At 36.5% G+C, this 22,293-nt stretch overlaps 1 protein-coding gene across 1 annotated transcript; it reads left to right on the top strand.

The window, feature by feature from the left end:
• Window positions 1–3: 3 nt before the first annotated feature.
• Window positions 4–21,499, top strand: LOC112561584 (DENN domain-containing protein 3-like). Its single transcript, XM_025234146.1, has 28 exons — window positions 4–144; window positions 649–792; window positions 964–1,163; window positions 1,570–1,727; window positions 2,104–2,228; window positions 2,947–3,092; window positions 3,509–3,617; window positions 5,406–5,603; window positions 6,029–6,169; window positions 6,717–6,907; window positions 7,808–7,918; window positions 8,080–8,176; window positions 8,604–8,752; window positions 9,085–9,238; window positions 9,835–9,966; window positions 10,762–10,890; window positions 11,162–11,285; window positions 11,566–11,740; window positions 11,992–12,122; window positions 12,482–12,499; window positions 14,491–14,668; window positions 15,061–15,263; window positions 15,580–15,707; window positions 15,964–16,109; window positions 17,846–17,985; window positions 18,605–18,726; window positions 19,328–19,450; window positions 19,636–21,499. Exons 1-28 carry the CDS (start codon window positions 109–111, stop codon window positions 19,855–19,857), a joined length of 3,930 nt encoding a protein of 1,309 aa, XP_025089931.1. The 5' UTR covers window positions 4–108; the 3' UTR covers window positions 19,858–21,499.
• The last annotated feature ends 794 nt before the right edge of the window (window positions 21,500–22,293 follow it).

Here is a 22,293-nt window from a genome sequence, read left to right as displayed (position 1 = left end):
CTGTTAAAATGTCTCGTGACTGAAGAGATGGAACTTCACTGGGAAAATGTTGTTGAGATATTCCTCTCACTGCTGGCACCGAGTTTTCATGTTGTGCGATAAAAAAAGATGGAAATGATAGCAGAGACTTCAGAGGAATCTGTGGTATGAAGCTCATATGTTCAGCCTAATGGGTAGATGTTTTACATGTTTGTGAAGCACAACTTTCGGTTTCAAGGAAGCAATAATACGCGCGAGTTTCACACGCGCGCACGCTGCTCCTCCCACCTATTAGTGGTTATTATTAAGGAATTGAATCTTCTTTATGATATAAGCACAAGAGTTGTTTTGTTTTACTTTGTGTTTTACGTAATAAGGATGTTTAGATAACTCAGCAGCATATAGGACATCCGCTTTAGTCTTGGATTTATGTAAACTTGATCTTAGTAGCTATCCTTCAGCCAGTCATCAAATTTTCTGAATATTAAGTGGTTAGGTTTTTAATGATTGGTTCACTCTTGGATACTGAAATTACTTCTAAAATATTTTGTGTAAGAAATAAATTGTTAATTGTGTTTATCCAGTTAATTCACCCATATCATATATTGTTGTTCTGCTCTATTTTCCATATCATCCATATCATCCTTTTATTAACATCTATTTCCACAGGTGATGGATGGTGGTGAAGAGATTTGTCCAGGTCCAATGACCAAAAATGGAATGACCATGGCAAACAGATTGGCAGAACTTATGCTAGTAGTTGGAATTAATGATGATACTGGCTTAATACCTCTAAATGGCAGGGGTCTAGAGGTAACTACTAATGATAACAAGAATTCTTAAATAATAACTGTCTAATTATATCTATGCACATAAAGGAGCTGTGAGCAGAAAATTAAATTAAATTATTATAGATGCATATTCTCTAAGAGTACATGGTCAAAAGTAGTTTAACTTGAGCTAAGACTCATGTTTTTTTCCTAGAAAAGTGGTGAAGATTTGTTCTCAAACATCTACTTTGAAGAGTATGAACCCCATGTACTAGCAGCTGTGTCAGCTACTAAAGCACTCTACTTCCAACCATACTTCATGGAAGATCCAGATTATCCTCCAACACACCAGCCTTCACAACAATCATCAGCTGGAAAACAACAAGACTTAAGCAAACGAGGACAAAGGCCAAGGTATGAAACATAATTCACTTGGAAAATAGTATTAAAACCATGTCATGCTGATGTAATACTGAAGAGAAAATAAAGGAATATAAAGAATAAGAGTAAAGGAAAGTGAACAAGTGATGGTGTGGGGAGAGTGAGATGGAGGAGTGAGAAAAAGAGAGTGTGAATATTATAATTTGCATTTAAGAGAATTTATTGGAAACAGAATAATTAATCAGTCGATCTAAAAATTGGAAGTAGCTTAGCATCTGGCTAATACTATTCATTTTAAAGACTTTAGCAGTACCCATTAGTCTTCAGGTAAGACTAGTAGCCAACCGCTTTAAATCAGTGAAACATGAAAGACTTTGTATGTCTTGATTGTTACTTGCTAACGTGACAGTGATGTGCTTCTGGTGTCTTACTTCTGTAGAGCAAAGTTTGCACCCAGGGGACCATCTGTCAGCCCAGCTGTGATCACTCACCACCTGAAGAAGGTGGAACCAGGGAAAATGAGTGCCTCCATGAAAGGAGCAGACCTCCCAATTTCAGAGGATGTGATTAGATCTTTAACAACATTTTGTTTTCCAGGTATTTACAAAGTGTAGGAGGTAGGGCAGTGATAGCTGAACAATGATTTTTGTTTGTCGATTGTTGGAGCACGCAGGGCTGGGAGATTGAGAGAAAAAGAAAGAGTTTGTCATACTTGTGTGTATGCGACAGAGAGAGCCTTGATGTACGATGAAATTTTTTATAGTCCTTGCATGCGCTCAGAAATCACTGCTTAAAGGCTTTTTTGAATGTGTATTTTGATTTATCTCTTACATAAAGGTTATAGATGTGCAGACATTGTAAAGAAAACTAGGGAGAGGTATGTTTTGAAGAAAAGTTCAGTGTGTGCTAGCAATTAATGTGATGTTTCTCTCTTTTATTACTGGGAATAAATTAAGCCAGATAATGTCTGCAGACAATGTCAAGGTCTATAGGGAGTGCCCTGAGGACAGTGTACATTTCCTTGTGTTGACTGACATCGCTGGAAACAAGACATTTGCAACCTGCATCACATTCTACAAACCCTACATCATTGAGCTTGTGAGTTTCTTTTGCTAACTTAGATCAACATTTTGATAAATTTGACATAAAACTTCTGTGAGACACTTTGCTGTCTCTAAATAATTTACTAGAGGCTAATTTTTTTCGTCAGGATGATGATGGTTTGCATCCTTATGTCATCTTGGAAATTCTGCCAAAGTATTTATGTAATTGATATTGGAGATCTCTCACAATTTTATTTTATTTTCAAGACAAGTTGCAGTAGTACACCCTCACACAAGTGAATACTTTTAGAAACATTGACCTTTCTCCCATCTCCCTTATTACACACTTAACCATAGTGCTTATATACCGACAAATAATTAGATATGTATTTTTGCCTGCAACATTTACACACAACAAGATGCAAACTCTTGGATGAAATAACCATAGGTCAAACGATTATTAAAACTTTTATTATGTCGGTATGTACACTGATCACAAATTCTTTTGTGGAGTAGGTTTTCATGGTCTACAAAGGCTCTTAGAAACAAACCAACAAAAAAACTTCTAACCATCACTCATTCATATGAACATTAAGCTCATTACTCATACCCACATACACATAATCACACACTTGCTAACACACCCACCACTCGTATGCATACACACACCCGCCTTACACACATATCCATACATAGAAAATCAAATACATGTATATTCATATGCATGCGTGCAACAAACATTTCTAGCTTCAGGTGTAAAAAATTTGTTGCAGGGTAGCAAGTGCAATCTAGTGATCACACTTGATCTCAAGGAGTCCAGTAGTTTGAATAGCAGAGAAGTACGTGGCTTCTTTCCCCAGTGCTGTTGTGTTGTCTCCAAGGCCCCTTATTTTTATGCCACAAAAGAAATCCTTTCATGGTAAGCTAGATCATGTCATAAGTCACTGTATTTAGTAAAATGTAGCATATACCATATAATTCATGGTTTTTCTTGGTTTTTTTTTTCACCTGCAATTCTTTAGGTAAACATTTTAAGCCCTTTTTTTATGCATCTTTACCATTGTTTGAAGCTGGTGCGATGTGACTATTAACAAACTTGTGAAATGAATGCATGCTACATCTTAAAATAACTATTCATTTAAAGTATTTCTTATTAAGAGTTCAACTTTGATGAAAATATGAAGATTTTGTTATTCATTGTATATTTTCATAATCATTGACTTTCATTTTCACTTAACTTGTATCTACTCTTTAAGCTGTAAGTAATTTCATTTATCTCTCTTGTTTTTTTTTGTCTCCGCATTCTCGTGATTTCTTTATGTGGGTATTTCAAAGCTTGATTAGCCACGTGGAACATGATATGGAAGAGATGTACACTTTTGTCAAGGACTTCACCTACACTATGACCATGTGCCCTGTACCACCAGCTGGCAATGTTATCGTTGTAAGTAGCATATATTTGCCCAAGATTATAACTCTTCTGTATATATATCTTGTTTGTGTCTGCTACAGGTGTCCAACCAAATTAGCTGGAACTAGCAGTTTTGAAGAATAACTTTAAGAATGCAATATTTTTTACACTGATGACTTAATTGGATTTTTGTTTTTGACAATTTCAGCATGTATTTTGTTTTAATTTTACAGGCTTTGGGTGTACATTCATTTAATTACATAAAACGTTTAACAAAAAAGATTGAATCAAGAAAGGGACTGAAACAGAAGCTCAACCAGTGACAAGATCAACAAGAGAAGGAAGATTTCAGAGTTGAATATTGGGAAGCCAACCACAAAGTGAAGAGGTCTGTCAGGTAGTACAAGAGATGGTTCACTCATGAACTGACAGAGGAAGCAGAGACAGCACCTATACAGGGAAACATGAAGTGGGTATACAAAATAATACAAACTCTTTCAAGCAGGAACATTAACCCAAACAAGCCAGTGAAAGACAAAGACTGCAAGGCCATAACAAACAATGCAGGACAAAGAGACCGCTGGATGGAACATTTCAAAGAGATCCTGAATTGACCTCATCCACCATCTTTACCTGACATACCACCAGCAACTGAACAACTGCACGTCAACACCAGCCCTCCTACTAAGACAAAAATCATCAAAGCTATTAAAAGCATGAAAAGTGGCAAAGCAGCAGGCCCGGATGGTATACCCCCAGAAGCATTAAAGGCAGACCAAAAACAACAGCAACAATTTTACAGCCCCTTCTACACAAGATCTGGGAACGAGCTAGTACCAACAGACTGAAAACTAGGCCACCTGTTCAAGTTACCGAAGAAAGGAGACCTCTCAGTGCAGTTGGCGGGGGATCATGCTGCTATCCATCCCCAGTAAAGTCCTATCAAGGATAATTCTAGAGAGACTGAAGAAGGCACTAGATAAGAGACTGAGACCAGAACAAGCAGGGTTTTTGCCAAGATTGGTCATGCACTGACCACATTGCCACCCTCCATATCATCCTTGAACAGTCTGTTGAATGGCAGTTCTCCTTCTATATAACTTTCGTGGACTTTGAGAAGGCATTCGTCAGTGTAGACAGGGATGTCATCTGGAAGCTGATGATCCACTATGGCATTCCACCTAAGCTCATAACATTATTCAGGGGTTGTACGAAGACTCGTCCTGCCAAGTTATTCACAACGGCAAACTCATTAAACCTTTCGTATTGAAGACCCACGTAAGACAGGGTTGCATATTGTCACCAACAATCAACAATCTTCCTAATGGTCATAGACTGGATTATGCACAAGGCAACCCAAGACAACAGCACCGGTGGACCTTCACCAAACAGCTAGAGGATCTGGACTTTGCAGATGACATTAGTCTCCTATCTCATCAGCAACAACATGCACAAACCAAACTCTGTAAGCTAACAGAGGAAGCTGACACCATTGCCAAGCAGGCACTTGACTGGAACCCTCAGGGGAAGAAGAGACTTGGGAGACCAAAGCAGACTTGGAAAAGAACAGTAGAAAGTGAGACATCGGAACCACATGGGCCCAACTGAAGGGGGCTGCCCAAAGCCGGGTCCACTGGCAAGGTTTTGTTGCGGCCTTATGCTCCTCAAGGAGTAACAAGGACTAAATTAACATAAAATGTTTATTACATTTTCATGTTCGGATGTTATTGTCTTCCACATGTGCTTTGATTCAACAGAATATAATCCATAACTTGTTAGAAACAAAACGGATTAATATATGCTCTTTTATGTTTTTCACAGGAGATGAGCGTCTACAATTTGTCAGTCATGTTATATCCGGCAGAGTGTGCTGAGAAACCTGTGAATGATCTTCCATTGCATTTAGTCTTCTTATGTTTCCATGCCGATGATGTGCTAAGAATACTTTCTGCAGTACTTATGGAGCAGCGGATCGTGTTTGTGTCCAGCAACTATGCCCTACTAACCATAATAATGGAGGTAAGAGAAAAATTCACACAAATCTACAAAAATTATCTTTTATTTTTCTTATCTTTATTTCATTTAACATTTTAATGTTGTGTATGCTTTCAGTGGATATCACTACCTCTAAGGTTTTAGTATGCATAATCTAACAGTAAGAAATGAAACTAAACATTTCGTGGGACTGATTACTAAGAAACCCTGACTATAAATGCCAAAATTGAAACTGTTTAAAATTGTTGTTTTTTTTTTAAACTATCATACCTTAAAGCTCTCACATTACCGTTTATACACATTGGTTTTGGTGTTATTATTGCATTTTATGCTTTTGAATGTAACATTAATATTAATTAAATTTTCTTTCCGGAATTTGTCATAAAATATTTCTTCCATGCAATTTAATTTAGTGTTTAAAGAATCGCAGTTCTGAATATGTCTTCCAGAGTTTCCTTTACTACATTCTGCCATTTCGATGGCGGTTTACGTATGTCCCTATCTTGTCAGCAACTTCTCTGGAGCTACTTGAAGCACCAGGTACTTTTATGATGGGCTGCCACACTCGACACCTTGATATTGTAGCTCTGGTAAGCAACAAGAAGCCATCTCTTGAATTTTCTATCAGTTTCCACTCTCACTTGAAATGGCTAAGAAGAGTTCAATAAAGTATTAATTGATCAGTGACAAAAGAATACACTTGTGATTGTATTCTTCTTAAAAAGAATTTTGTTTATATAGTTGTGTACTGATACTTTAGAAATGGTTTTTAAAAGTTATAACTTATTTTTCTCTTTATAGTAAAAGATATTTTTTTGGTATCTTATTTTGTTATTTCTACATGTGTAAGCCAAATTTATTATTGTAAAGTCTTTTGACTGGTGTTTATATTTCAATTACAAATTCATCAGCCATTTTATTCATACTTTTGTCTGCGTGTAGGGATGCATGCATCCACACCCATGTGTGTATGTGTGAGAGTGAGGGAGAGAGAGTAAAATGATGAAATAATTTTTGAAGTATTCAAGATAGTACAATTTTAGTATTATCTATAATCCAGGATTTTCAAAATAAGATGCATAAGCACCAACTTAAAAAAATCCAGGATGTTTTGAAAGTGAGACTTTTCTGTTATAGGTTGGTGGCCTTGTGGTTGTGAATGTGGATGAAGGAACACTGAGTGTCAACCCAGAAACCTGCCTTTCACCTCGCCGTGGCAGCATCACCAATAGTAACATTATTCCAGATGTGCCTCAGGAATCTGCAAACCTCTTTAAAAAGATCTGCAAACGAGTCAGGTTTCAGCTTGAACTCTCTGACGTTCAGAGGTTAATCCCTGCATAGTCGTTTGGATCACTAAAAGATTACACAACGTTTGTTTGCACCATTTTAACCATCACTCAATTGTCACAGAGTTGAAATACAAGGGTGGTTGATTATCGTCTCCCACCATATTTTTGGAATAGTGTTTATACAGTTTTTATAAGTTTTCCACAGTGAATGGTTGTAATTTCGCTATATTTATAAAAAAACTACATGGTACCCATGGCTTAAGAAAAATAGAAATGTAAAGGCACCAGCATGTTATTTATTAGTAGCACAGACTCTTGATCTTGATGCTTTAGTCATGCAGTAATGAACTGTAATGTGCTTGATATAAAGTCTTCTGACATTCTAATCACCCCTTGTAGTTACATAGAATAGAAGATAAGGCCAAAATTGAGGCTCTTAAACTTATTGTCATGGAAACTGTCTTCCCTCTTCAGAAAGTTCAGTATCCTCTGCCTGCCTTATTTTCAAAACACATCACCACCAGTTATTCACTCCTGTAATGAAGAAGCTGAATTGGCTTCCCATCTATGAGCACATTAAATACAATGTTACTTGTATCCACTATACCATTATCACTGGCATTTCTCCTAGTTACTTTTTGACCTGTCTGTCATGTTTTTCAATGACAGACATGGCTGAATGGTGTACCTTGCATTTGCAGAATAGAAACCTTATAAATGCTGGGGTGATGATGTCATTATCTTTTTAGTATACTAATTTGTCACATTAATTAACTGTATGATTTAAAGAAACATCCAGCACACGATTTTTTTGTCATGACGCCTCAATAAAGTAACAGAAGCATATCTGCACATCAAAGTCCACTGTAGAGTTAGATTTATTGTAGAACTTCACTGTGCAACTAATCTGGTGTTGTTTTTTTTAATCTTTTCTAGGCCATTCTATTATGATATCGAGCAAGAGAGAATGTTCCGGATGAAAAAGTGTCTACAGTTCAATGCAGAGATCAGTTTTGCATTTCTTGAACTGATGGTAAACTTGTTCAGGTGATCAAGCCTTTCTTCTTCCTACTGCCATATGCATGAGAAAATGTCATTTTAGTGCCTTTGTAATTTGCAGATAGAGATTTCTTACCAGTTTATGTTTAGAATGTTGACATCTGTTTATCAATTGAGTTTCCATTATATGTAGGATGTATCTGTTGCAGAGGTGTCATGCCTTGTCTTCGAGTAGAAGTGAGACAGTTCAATAAACAGAGCTTTTTGGAAAGCATAGAATTTACTGATAAACCTTTCTATGAAAAGGTAGGTAGCTCAGCGGATTAACAGTTTGTTTTTTTGGGTTTTTTTTTTTTTTGTTTTTTTTTTTTTTTTTTTTGTGGGGTTTGGAGGAGTCAATTTTGATATGAAAATGGCTTTGATGACTAAGCAATTATAACTTTTTTAAAATTAAAAAAAGGTGTTTCTTGTTCAGCCACATAGAAGTCATGGTCATTCAATTCTACTCGATAGAAACTTGATAGAAATATAATAATTTCAGTTTGTTAAACTTTGGTTGTAATGTTTGAGAAATTTTATTGGTCTTTATTTTGTACTTTCAATAGCAGTGTATACTGTCTACATTTTAGCAATTTGAGACAAGTGAGTGACTGAACTCAAAGTATGAACTTTTGAGTTATTCAATGGAAAAAAGAGTACAAAATTTCAGTATCTGTAATGCTTATGTCTGAAGGTAGTGACAACAGACATGTTCAAGATGTTCATTGAAGATCGTTTGAATGAGCGAGTTGATCAGTGGTCAGAGTATGAGATGAAAACTCGGCCTTGGGCCAAAAGAGCTGGTGGACTGGTAGACAGCACTAGTATATCAGTGAGAGCAAAGTATGTGAATATTTGGCTCTGTGCTTATGGCTTTTGTCTTTAAAACAAACTTTTGTTTGATTCGTTGTTTTTAAACCTTGAATTTTGCATGATTTGCATCCATAAATTTCAAGGAATAAATTAAATGGTTAAAAAAAATTTGTATCAGTTCAGTCCTGTCACTTGTTCTTTCTCTCTCTACTTTTCTTGAGACCTGATCTTTCTGCACCCCTCCCTCCCTTCCATTCAAAATCGTTTAAAAATATTGTTGATATATATAATCTTTCTAGATACATTATCATAACTATTTCATTATCGTGTTCAAGGTCATAAATCAGTTCTTTATATTTCAGGCACTTGAAAAAGCCACTCAGAAAACAGGTGTCCATTTCAACTTTCTCATCCTCCCTAACACCAAAAGTGTTTGAAGTCTTCTCTCTTCCTCCACTTAATGATTCTAGGTCATACATCAGAAATTCTATTTGCAAACTGAACAAGGCATTTGATGTAAGTAAAAAAAAAACATCCTCACATGTTTAGAGAGAGAGAGTGTGCACATGCATGTGTAACAGGCGAGATGGAGGGGATGGTTTGAACTGTCTCCCATTACTCACATCAACTTGATGCTGTTGTTGGATTCAGGTGCTTATTCATGTGCCACCGCAAAACATACAGTTTGATCACGCTGCTCTATTGGGTATAGCTCCACCTCAAAACTCTCTTTCTGACTGACCTTTGTCACTTGCCTTCTGACTCTCTTACCCCTAGATTTCAAAAAGTGCCCAGGTCCCTTACTCTGTTTGCTAGGCAGCTCCCATCCATCACACTCTCTCTGGGTGAGCCCTTGGACAGGGTTGACAGGTAGTCAGATGCTTTTTGCTACTGTAACACCCTGAGCGTGTACATATGTTAGCCTATCTGTGTGTGTGAGTGCAAGAGAGTGACTGAGAAAGAGTGTATATGTGTGAAAGGATGTCTACGCTTGAGTGAGCAAAAAAATATGAGCAGACATGATTATGTGTGTGATATATGTGCTTCACTACAATACTTTATAAACTCTAGCAGAATGAACACATTATTAAAATTCCTTTTTTTTTTTCCAGACAAGTAAAGACTTACATACACGTGCTACCTACCTTTATCTGCGTGTGTGTTCTATGCTGCTCAAGGAGACACTATGCAAGCTCTGGAAGATTTATTGTCCATACAGTCAGCAAACTCATGGATTTTGCCGATAAGGTAGGCATCATCGAAAAGAATGATAGAGTGCTCTAGAGTCCCAAACCTAACAGAAGTGACAGTAAGTACTTACATGTGCCGTATGGGTGGGACATGCAGAATGGAGCCCTGTCCTCTCCTAATATGCATTACAAATAGCATTCCATCCCAGAAAATATGTTAATTAATTGAGCCCGATGCACTCCCTGCCATTGTCTTCTCAGATAAATCAGCATCCCCTTTTTTTCTGGAAAGCTACTGGAAGAGCAGAGGAACTTTAAAGCCAGAGTTCAAGGTGGGCCTTAAATGACCCTAAGGTCCAAAATAAAGTGCTCTAACCACCATGTTATGCAGTACCTTGACATTTTAGTTGTATTATTTTGATAATTTTGCTGCACACACTTTTCAAAACAAGAGTTTTTGTTTGTGTCGATAAAGATAGTTTTGTGTTAGCCTTAATGTCTTTGCATGAAGTTCCAAAGAAAGGCAGATAGGCAGCAGTACTAATGGACAAGTAGCAGAGACTATAATGTGCTATGGTTTGTGTTGTATATACAACTCTTGAAATATCAAAGCTAACAAATGTATGTATTTATGTCATCCTTATGAAACATAACATTGAATTAATCCAGTAGAGTGAGTGCTTAATATAAATTGTGTAGCTCTTCATTTATTTCCCAGGTAAATTTTTGTTTATTCTTGAATTTCAGAAAAAACTTATTTTTTCCAACTAAGTACAAACAAACTATAAATGAAAATCACAAGGCTGATGAAACTTTTGTTAAAGGTTATGTCAAGATTTGCTATCACAGCTGCCTGAGATAGACCGTGAAGATATACTTCGGCGCAAAGGCTTGAATCATGTTCAGGAACTGACTCAAGGACATGAGCCTAGATCTCCAGGATTTGTTGAGACTGCTCAATACCTCAAAATGACCTCAGTATGTATTTCATCTGAGAAGAACTTTCTGCAGAAACCTTCAACATACAAAAAAAAAAAAAAGATTTCACAATTTTCCAGTCTTTGTTGTCGTTTGATCATTTTTTTTTTTATATAAATGGTACTTCATAATTCTTAGTATGAACTTATTGCATCACTAGAATATTTTTTCTTATTGATTTGTGCACATATTTCATATACTTCTAAAGATGGTGATCATATTCAAGTGATGTTCCTTCAATGTGTTAATGCTCCTTTTAATGTTACTGAAGAACATGTTGCAATATTCAGGTCTTGAGGAATTTGTGGAGACGGTTTCTCTTCTGGCGATGTCTAATGATTATGACACTATTCAGCGCTTGTTTCATGCATTATGCATGCCTATGAGACCTACACGTGAGTAGACATCGGTTTTATATTGAGCTGCTGTATCATTGCTATTCCACTAAAGAACAACATGTACATTGGCTGATCTTAATTCCTGCTGTTGGTATGCATTGAAAAAGTGATCACATATGCATGTGTGTGAAAATAATAGTGACTATAAGACATGTATGATGCCTTGCCTGAACATGTGATTGTGCACATTCATGTTCTTATGTATGTTTGGTTTTATGTAAAACACATTGAATATTTTTATGATTATTATTATTCCTTTGTTGCATTCTTATTCCAGATGTAGACCACTACACAATGGAAATGCTGTACCATGCATATGTGGAAAATGAAAAGCAGTGTGAACAGCTAGTTGTACCAGAAGACTTTCTCAAATCTGAGGAACTACTTCTACGTGTGTCAGCATTAGTAAAAACTGATTTTGGCAATGGAAGGATTGTTCTCACTGATAAGAGGTCTGGTAACAGATATGTAATCGTTAAGTAATGTTTAGACTTGTTAATAAGCTTTTGGGGTCATTTCCTAGTTTTTGTGTGAAAAATCTATATGTCACTTTTTTTTCTGCATACCAGATATTTGGTTCTCTGTTAACAGTAATTTTTAGATGTGTGTGTGATTTTTTTTTTTCTTTTAAATCATTTTGCTCTTAAGTTTTTGAAGCTTACACAGGATTCCAAAGTCTTTTAAGTTTCATGAATTTGTGCAGAATCTTTTTCCTAAAGGATGGTACAAATGCCTTCAGGGAAGTGGTCAAAGTAAGAAATATCACCAGTGTGGAAAAACAACAAGTAGATTCACTGCTTTATAGCGTGAAAACTCTTTTCATTGGTTATCCAAGTGAGTAGAAGTATCAATAGATAACTAGTGAGATTCATTACTGAGACGTTAATATAAGTTACAGATTAGATGCTGAAAGCCAAACACCTTTATGTGTATTAATATTATTAATTACAGTTATAAATATTTATAAAATTTGGCATTTAACTTGCATTTTATGATTGTTGCACATTTCATACCTAGCTTTTTTTAATTTTGGTTGACATTTTTTTACCAAAGGGTCAGTCACCATTTTGACTTGACTAACTGATGGTTGAGTTTGAAACCTCTTATTGTTGATTATGATTATGATGGTATTACCCATATTAATTATGAAAATAGCATCATTGCCCATTTATGCAAAACGTGATGTTTTACAGAGCGCTCAAGACTCTCTGGTGAGATGTTTCAAGTAGTCATTATAGACTGTGTTTGCATCAGTTTGAGTTTGCATTCAGATAGATTTTCGGATTCTTTAAACATTGTATTTTTATCATACTTTGCTTTTTTTGCCATTATTTTTTAGTAATTTACCTACAAACTGCTTTTAGCTCTTACTGCTGCTTTTGGGGAAAAGAGTAGCCAACGGTTTGGCTCCAGCATCCAAGGCCTGATGTACATGCTAGTTGCTTTGATGATGCAGCATACTCGTCATTGTTGATCATACTTTTAATTGGGGACTTGATCCCATAGAGCAGCGGTTCTCAACCTGTGGGGCGCCTCCCCCCCCAAGGGGGGGGGGCGCGACATGCTTACAAGGGGGGCACGAAGGTGGTCATTTTTTTAAAGTTTCTTATACCGGTATTAGTGAAATTAGCTTACATTGCTGGCTAAGGGGGGCGCGCAGACGTACCTTTGTTCGTCAGGGGGGCGTCACATGTAAAAGGTTGAGAACCGCTGCCATAGAGGGTTTGGAGATGGAAGGACACTAAGGTGAGAGGATGAGCACTGTCCTCACAAAAAATCTGGCCCTGAGATAAGTAGAATTGCAAACACCTATCAGTACCCTACCCCAATGACTAGAAGCATATGGAACTATTTCTACCTTTTACCATTTTTATAGACCAGATTTGTGGCAAATATAGTCTGCTTATGACAACAGAGCATCCAGTAACATCAGAAAATAAATCCTAGAAATCACTGAAGTATGCATTAGATTTATGTATTTAACAACAACAACACAACAACAACAATCACAAATTAAAGTGTGAATGGTAGGAGGAAGAAAAACAATTATATTGACAGTTAAAAATATTCTGAAATGAACTTCTCTTCCCTGATTTATTTTGATTAAAAACTGTTTTAAAAAACACCAAAATTTATATCTGAAAAACAATATTTTGCATACAGATTACCTGAAACATAGTATCATCAGACTATGGTCTTTCCACTCTTTCCTCTAATAGTCAAGGTTTTTTGTTTGTGGAAGTTGCCAGCAGATGAACCTTAGTTATGCCAGCCGCATGTTTTTTGCATTTGAATGCAGTGTGGTCTATTTTCTCTGCAAGGTGGCCATGGAACCAGCTATCTGATCTACTGTCAAGATTCTTCTGAGTATTGATTAGTCTGTGCTTTCAGGTGAAAAAATGGTCTGTCCACACTGTAAATATTTACTCATAAACACCCTGGACTGCGAAAACAGTGACATCATGCTGATGAACAATTCTGTTTCTTAATTTGTTTAATTCACAGGATTTGTGTCTTATTGCTGTAAAGTGTTGTTTACCATTTGATATGGTTGTGTACAAATCCGTTCAAGAGAGAGGGTGAATCTTTTTGCTAGTATAAAGCACATATATAGCCTTAGGATGATACCCTTTAAATATCATTTCTGTTTGAATCTGTAAAGTGCTTTGAGCTGCCTTTGTTGGTTAAAGTGTTCTTAAGATAATTATTATCATTATTTTTCTTGTATGTAAATGCTTTGAGCTCAGCTTTGGTGCTAAGAAAAGGGGTTATTTAAAAACACTGTTTTTATTATTATTATTATTAAATTCTTGTAGATCTTTTGCAACAACCACTTGCCGAACCATCATCAGGATTGTCAACAACATCTACAATTTATTTTGTTATTTACAAATTCAGCATCAAGATGGTTGTTGTTTTCATTGATTTTGAGCTCTCTTTTCTCTGTCATATTTATCTGCCATCTGTTTCAAGCATCAAATCATTCATCTTTTGCTTGTTAAGGGATGAATCTCTATTCAGATGTTGTTCAGCTATATTAATGTAGTGTAAACTCTCTTTTTCACATTAGTCTTTGTTAAAGCAAGATGTATTGTGTACAACATACATAGACATTACCTTCACGGTGATTAGGGGCTGAAAGTGTGCTTGACAATGTCTTAAGGAAGAAATTTTGTGTAGACTCATCCTTCTGGCCCTACAGATGGTGACAATGGCAAGCTAGGGGGATTCACTGCAGTACTCAAAGAGGAGCGCAACTGCTGGGCCATGCTTGTAGAGGAAATGAGAGCAGGAAGACTGGTTGCTGAGGCAACTAAAGATGTCACAGCAGTCTCACAAGCAATTCAGAATGTCCTACTTGTGGATGCAATCATACGCAGGTGAGTCTTCGAGTCAGTTGGTACTCCATGGAGAAAATGTACACTCCCATCCCCCTACCCTCCCAGTCCCCTGTCTCATTCGTCTGCCTTTCAATTAAAAATTAAATAAAAACGCTGCCACACTTTCCCTAATGTTTCTTTTAAATTAAATTTTTCTAAATTTCTTCTTTGCTACAAATTTTTGTTATGCTCTGTTAGATATTTTTAACAGTCTAATTATATGTTGAATATTATGTCAGCAGAAGGAATGTAGTAAGGTTTTAATAGTGTGCTTAGTTATGGTGGACTAAGAACTTGGCAAGATGCATTTTGTATTGAGTAGTCTTCAGAGTTAGATTTTTTTAAGTTTGTTTGACCCGTTCATTAATGGGCCTGGTCTGTATCATTTTTAGTGGGCAAGATGAGAACACAACACATCACAGAAACCTCACACAGGTAGCAGAAAGCATGTGTTACTTCACGACCTTTGTTGCCGAAGGACACCATAAATTATCTCAAGACACAATGCTAGCACTGCAACAGCGAGTGGACCCAAACATTGGACAAAGAGAACGCAAAACTGTAGAAGTTCTGTTGTACACACCTGGCTGCGAATGTAAGCATCTCTTTTAATAAATATTGAATCTCTTAACTCGTTCAAAATTAATGGAACGCAATTGGGCCACAGCTATGCAGACATTCACACTCGCTGGTACAATCTCTGTAGGAAGAGTCAAAAAGTACATGGAGCCCGTGAGTGCTGTGGAAGGGCAGGAGGGAGAGGGAGACATTTTTAGTTGCTTATGAATTTATTTGATCAGTGATTGTCACTTGGTAATGCAGCATATTCAGCACAAATGTTAGACTTCTTTTTTTCCCTTTGTTTGTGTAAGGAAAATCATGTTATGAAAAGCTCTTTTTATACGTTTCAGCATTGCACGTATCTCAAGGAAATATTCCTCCTCGTCTCTGGTGTGGAATGGGGGATGGAAAAGTCAAAGTGTTTGATGCTACTAACTGGACCTTGGAAAAGACTTTTGTCCAAACGAAAAGCACTGTTGTATGTAATGTATTTAAAACTATTCTTTGGTGACATTTTAAAATATACCTACAAGTTGAGTTTTAATTGCATTTCACTTAGTCTTTACACAAAATTAGGTGGATTGTGTTTGTCCTTGTGGCAGAAAAAACAAGTTTAGACAGACCATAGGTACAGAGAAAGGAACTTGCAATCATACTTCTGTCAGTCTAGCCAGCTATTACTTGCTACATGTGATTAAGACTTGTGTGATTATACCCTTTAAAATGTATTTCAGACATGTCTGGCTGCTGTAGGTGATACACAGGTGTGGGCAGGTTCTCAAGGGATCTTTATCATAGACACTGCCACCATCAGCTGCAACAAGACTCTCACAGATCACTTAGACTTAGTCTCTGATATTGCTATAAGCAAGAGTGGACGGTAAGAAAAATTAGATGTAGGTGGTTATCGAAATTTTAGTTAAAATTCCGTTGTGATTTTAATACTATAATGTTAAATGCAATGTCAAAATGCTTTACTAATTATAGTATCACTTCTACAGCTCACACTTCCCTGCTGGCAGCAAGCTGGATGCACTTTGACATAAGCAATAAGCAATATTAATGTAAATTAGCAGACTCCATAGCACAATCTGACCATAGGTAAGCTCAATATGTTGTAAACAAGACAACGGCATTATGCAGAGCAACATTTCAGGTCTCACGCAGTCAAGGAGAGGTGAATAAATTCATGTGAATACTTCAGTTTTGGGGCAATACAGTTAAGTATCTAGGCACTCAAGAAGCAAACATGACAGCATCCTCAAAACACACATAGAGCAGAACGACAGCGACATCCAAGATGTATTCTGCAGAAATTGCTGCCATAAAGCACAGGCCCACAGATCAGAAACTGGAAATGCCAAAAAAGTTAAAAGTTTCAGTGAAGTAGGCACAAGTATTCCAAATGATGCACAGATCTAAAATATGGCGAGATGTCGCAGACATTATGGTTGAATAAAAATGTTCTAGAAAATTGAAACAAGTTGTGAAGACTCAGAAACCAATCCAGAAACCTAGGTAATGATGACAAAGATTCATGAATGACTAGTACCACAAAACCTGAAGCAGATAAATAGGCAAAGATGAAATGTGATGAAGAGCTGTCACTAGTCAATTAGGCGATGGGACATCACTTAAAAGCTTTGCTTATTCTTATCTAAAATTAGCTTTTAATATCTAATGAATATCATATCAACTGTTCTGCTTCTCTATTCATGTGATCTGCTTAGGGAATTCTCAGCTGGAATAAGTTTCAGTGAAGATTTGAGATCTTTCTGCTGTTGTTTATGAAAGCTTCTTTTCAGGCCAATGCATAGTTGCTTTATGGTACGTGTAGTTTTTAAAAGCTATGGTTTGTGCCTACATTTTTTCTTGTTCAGATATGTTGCTTAGGCGTTTTTTTGATTTTATCCTTTTTATATTTTGACATATTACACTTTTCAACATATGCAGACACACTAAGCCCCCAAACCTCTCAGAAATGGGTGTCCGGTCACTTAATCCCCAGACACTTCATCCCCGACACTTAATCCCCGACACTTCATCCCCGACACTTAATCCCCAGGCACTTAATCCTTCATAAAGCATTATGTAATGCTTCTGTCAAAGCATTGAATTAGAATACGTCATCCCCACACACTTATTCCTGACAACATTGTAGAGAGATATGAGTCAATGGATCGTCTTCTGTACCTCCGATCATTAGCTTACCTTTCATATTGATTAACAGCAATTACCTCGCGAACACTCAAGAACAATTTTCATATCATATTGTTGAAGAACATTAAATTTACTAACTTATATGAACTTTAACTCATGTTGTAGATGTTCAAATGATGTTGAAGTTAATAGCATGGTTTGAATTTGAATTATTTGAATTTCAATTAAATTTTTCGCTGGCTTCATAATTTTTATAGTTAAGGATTTAGTTTAGGGATTAAGTGTCTGGGGATGAAGTGCTTAGGGATTAAAAGTCTAGGGGATGAAGTGTCGGGGATTAAGTGTCGGGGATGAAGTGTCTGGGGATTAAGTGACTGGGAACCTCAGAAATGAAACAATCGTGTGATCCCCTGGAAATATCATTATTAATATTTATGCTCACTCCTGCTATGCCAGCCATGCCTACAGCTCGTGTGTGGGTGGTGTCCTCATCAAATGGGAAGTTCAGACCCTGACTGCCTTGTACACCTTTTCGCTAGGGGCAGACCGCGCCATCCGATCCCTCAGTCTGAATGAGGATAATCAGCTTTGGTGTGGTAAGATGCACACCTGTCCAGACAGAAGACATGCATGGTTGCAGTATGCATATTATATGTACATATGCATCAATGAACACCCACACATACCTATAGATACACAAAGACACGCTGCACTTGCTTGCATATACACAAATGCAAACATATATCTACATATACTCAAAGACCAATCTTTTAGCTTATGCCAGGAAAGAATAATTTTACCTAAGGTTATGCCAGCTACCATATTTCACTAATTGCTTCTATATGAGCCGACAAGCATCCTTGCCTTCCTACATAGGGTTGAATCCATTCTTTTTTGCCGGACAGGGAATGTTTGACATTAACCTTATAGATATTTGTTTACACATTTACTGACATTTTTCCCATCTGTATCATATAGATATATATATATATCCAGCTCTCTTTATATGTATTTCTTTATTTTTGGATGATAGTAGAAAGGAGGATATGTTTTTGTAGAACAAATTCTAGCAGCTGATTACATATTTCAGTGTACAGTTTACTATGTTTTAATAACAGTGTTTGAATATTTAAATCTGTTCACCTTTGTTTAGACGGAATATATACAAACGTTGATACATCTATACAAGTCATATCTATACATTATGTACTGCAGGCACTTGGGAGAGCATCCATGTTGTGAGTGCAGATGGGAAGTACTTGCAGTCATTTGAATATCCCGCCACTGGTAAATCCAAACAAGAACAGCTAGACTGTCTTCTTGTGGTGAAGGGAGAGGTTTGTTTCCACATTATTGCTTCAGTTCAATCAGCACCGCACATTTCATTTTTCTTTGCAATATTACTCAACTTTTTAGTCTAATTTGCTTATTTTAAATCGACAGTCTTCAAGAAAACTACCCTTTCATCATGCATCTCTTTATAAGGGGGAAAGTTTACTCATCTATGATACTAATGAACAATAATTTTCCCCAAGTTTTTTATGTATTATGGGGGAAAATTATCTCCTTTGTCCTCACAAGATTTTTTTAAAAGCCTTTTCTTATTTTTTTTGGATGCGATGCACTATAACATAAAATTCGTACGTCTGCACATTTAGATTAAATTTGATTGTTCATTGATCAAGTAATTTTGGTCCTCCATTAGACAGGAGCAGGTTGTATGCTGTCTCATAACATGTGTCAGAAGATTACATTTCTTTACAGTTCCACTTAATTTCCAGTGAAAAAGAAAATCTTTTAAAAAAAATTAGATTCTTGATCTTTAGACACTAGTGTTATGCATTGACTTGTTAAGAAGTAGGCTAAACTAAAAGATTGTTCTTTAATGAAATGAATTAGAATTGCATTTTTACTTTTATTTTACTACATTTCCAAAAGATTTGGGCTGGCTGTCGGCGCTCAGGACAAATTGTTGTATGGGACAAAAAAACAGCAAAATATAAAGATACTATCCAGGTCGAATGCCGGGGTGTAAGCATTATGCTGTGTGTTGGAGACAAAGTGAGTTGATTTGTACATTTTTTCTGTGGTTTTTTAAAATAACTTTTCCTCATTCAAGATATTCTGTAATTGTATATGCACTCGCCTGTTGGTGTTGTTCTGTAACAATTTCTTGGTCAGTTTGTTATCACGTCTGTATTGTTATTTTAAAATTATAATCAATATTGTATTTTTTTTCCCCTCAGATTTGGGTGGGCACCAAGGATGGGACCATTTTTATCTACAAACCTGAAAATCGTGAGCTCTGGAAAAAAATCAAGGCCCACGACGATGCTATTCGAGCCATGTGCACGGCTGAAGAACGATATGTTATAAGTGGATCAGGCAGCAAGGATGGCAAAGTGGCCATATGGTCTCCACTTGCGTACAGCATGGAGCTATCCAATCCAAGCATTCACGGGGAGTAGCAGGCCACTTCTGGAAAGTCTTATGCATGGGATAAGTGTCAAGTTAAAATGTCTCAAATCGTGAAAATGAACTAAATTATGAAGTTTACCTAGCTGGGGCATTATGCCAATGAGCAGCATTATATTCCTATACTCAAAGCCATCTGTATTTAGGGATGGAGACAAAAAGTATTTCATATCAAAGTATGTGTTCATTAGTCAACTTTGACATGATAGGGCACAGGATGCAGTTGTGGTTGTGAAGTTACATAAACAGAATTACTTACATAAATAGGGACACAGGAGAGGAGTGTGCAGAGCAACCAAATTATTACCTCAAATGGATTCCTTTGACTTTAATCAAAACTGACTTTACTTATTTTTATATGTGCAAACGTTTTCTCAGAATTTTATTAATAGTCTTCCTCCTGTTCATATCATGTCGTAAAAAAAAAGAAGAATTTATTTATTCCTTGCTGTATTAGATTTGCTGGACAGATTGTTTTTGTATGTTATTGTGTGACAATATAGGGTTGCCAAACTATGTAAAATGAAGACACATTTTTTTGTAACATTTGGCATTTGTTTACAGGGTCATTAGGGTGAGGTTTACGATTTCTTTTCATTAAACCCTTTACCCCTCCCACATAGTGTATAGCCATCATTTGCTGGAAATGTTTTCTTATTAAATAACCCAAACAAGAACAGCAACCATTGATGTTGTGTGCTCATGGGAACTGTGATGATTATCCAATTATTAACTAGACTGGATGCAGTGTGGATGTTCATAAACATCAGTTTAGTAAATCTGCATGTTGGAAATACAATGTAGCTTGTATTGTATGCTGTTTGTGCAGGCTTATATTCTGCATTCTGTGACTGCATTTTGTCTTTTGACTAGTCTGCCTACTCTGCATTCATGAAACTCTCAACCCTTATTGTTTGTTACCCACTTCCTCTATACATCTTCTATGTTGTGCCTGTTATTATTTATCGATTCTGCCTTACCAGCATGCTCTTTCATGAGCATGAGCATGCATTTATTATTAGCTAGTTTATGATTGTGTGGATCTCCATAATTGTGCCAGTGATGTTTTCAGTAGTCATCTACACGTTTGGACAATTCTTTTTATTCCTTTAAAAAATAGGAAGCCTGACAGTGATATGCTGTTGACTCCATGATGGCTCAATGGATAGCGATGCCAGTAATATTAATAGTTCCACCGCTGAAGTGTGTCTAATATTCATACTGATGTTGGCAGTATTTGTTACTAAGATATTGTGATGGTTGTGAACTTGTTAAATTTCTATGAGTTTTTGATCATGGCAGCAGCAAAATTTGTATCCTTGCAGATCATTTCAAATAAGTTTAATGTTTCGTTCGATTTATTTATATTACCATTTCAGGCTTTCATACATTCCAGTAAAGTGTCTTTAGTAAACATGGTTTCATATACATTTCTGTGAATTTGACAAATCTTACCTGAGAATGATACCCTTTTGTTCTTTCTTGTTGAAGAGTTAGTAAATCCAAGCAGTGAAATTGTGTTGTTTATAGGTAAGATATTTCCGAATGTTACTTTTTAAGTTAAACTTATGCATGATTTTTAGGGCTGTGCTTATTTTATTGCATTGGTATAATAAACAGGCTCTGTTGATTGTCTCTTGTGTTTGGAGCAATGAACCTGTCTAAATGAAGTAGGTGAATAGAATATGAAGTGTTACTTGCTGGTACGGATCGGTTACATTGTTACTTTGGGGCTTGTAATTAAGGTGTCGCGTCACTCATTGTCGTGTGAGTTCATGGGGCAGTACATGCGATTTTTTTTTTTTCTTTTCGCTATTGTTTGCTAACCCTTAAGAAACTATCTCTGGGTGTGCAGATAAGAGTTGTCAAGGGTTCAAAGGTTCAACATTTCTGCTTGTTGCGCCTGCATTCGAGGTCCTAGAGATATATTTCGCATCTGGCTCCAAGACTCCTTTCATGTGAAGTCTGCTTTTTTTTTTTCATGTGAAGCCTGTCCACTGCTTTTTTCACTTGGATATCATTATTGCCAGCGATGTTAAGTTTGTTTGATGTGCCTCATTACACCGTTTTATATCAATTGTTTCTAAAATAATGTATAGACAAACGTTAGCACATTCATGTTCAAGTACAATATCCGTAGACATTTTGAAAATAATTGATGTTATTTATTGCCTTCGAAAGAACACAAAGGTTTGAGCACAACATCGAAATATTTTGTCAACATAAGAAAAACGTGGGACACGACGCAAAGATCGACAGGTGTAGACCCTGTACCACGCTTCAGATAAACGATGAGCGAGAATTTCTTTAGTCTTACCAACATACAAACCCACGTGGAAGCAGACATTAACTAATTGACCAAACTTCTTACTCCAGGTCTGCATGTATCAATTTTGTTTACCTCACTTATCATGTGATGCGAAAAAAAA

This window comes from Pomacea canaliculata, linkage group LG4 (assembly GCF_003073045.1).
Source record: "Pomacea canaliculata isolate SZHN2017 linkage group LG4, ASM307304v1, whole genome shotgun sequence".
Classification (NCBI taxonomy): domain Eukaryota; kingdom Metazoa; phylum Mollusca; class Gastropoda; order Architaenioglossa; family Ampullariidae; genus Pomacea; species Pomacea canaliculata.
This window is presented reverse-complemented; position numbering and strand designations above follow the sequence as displayed.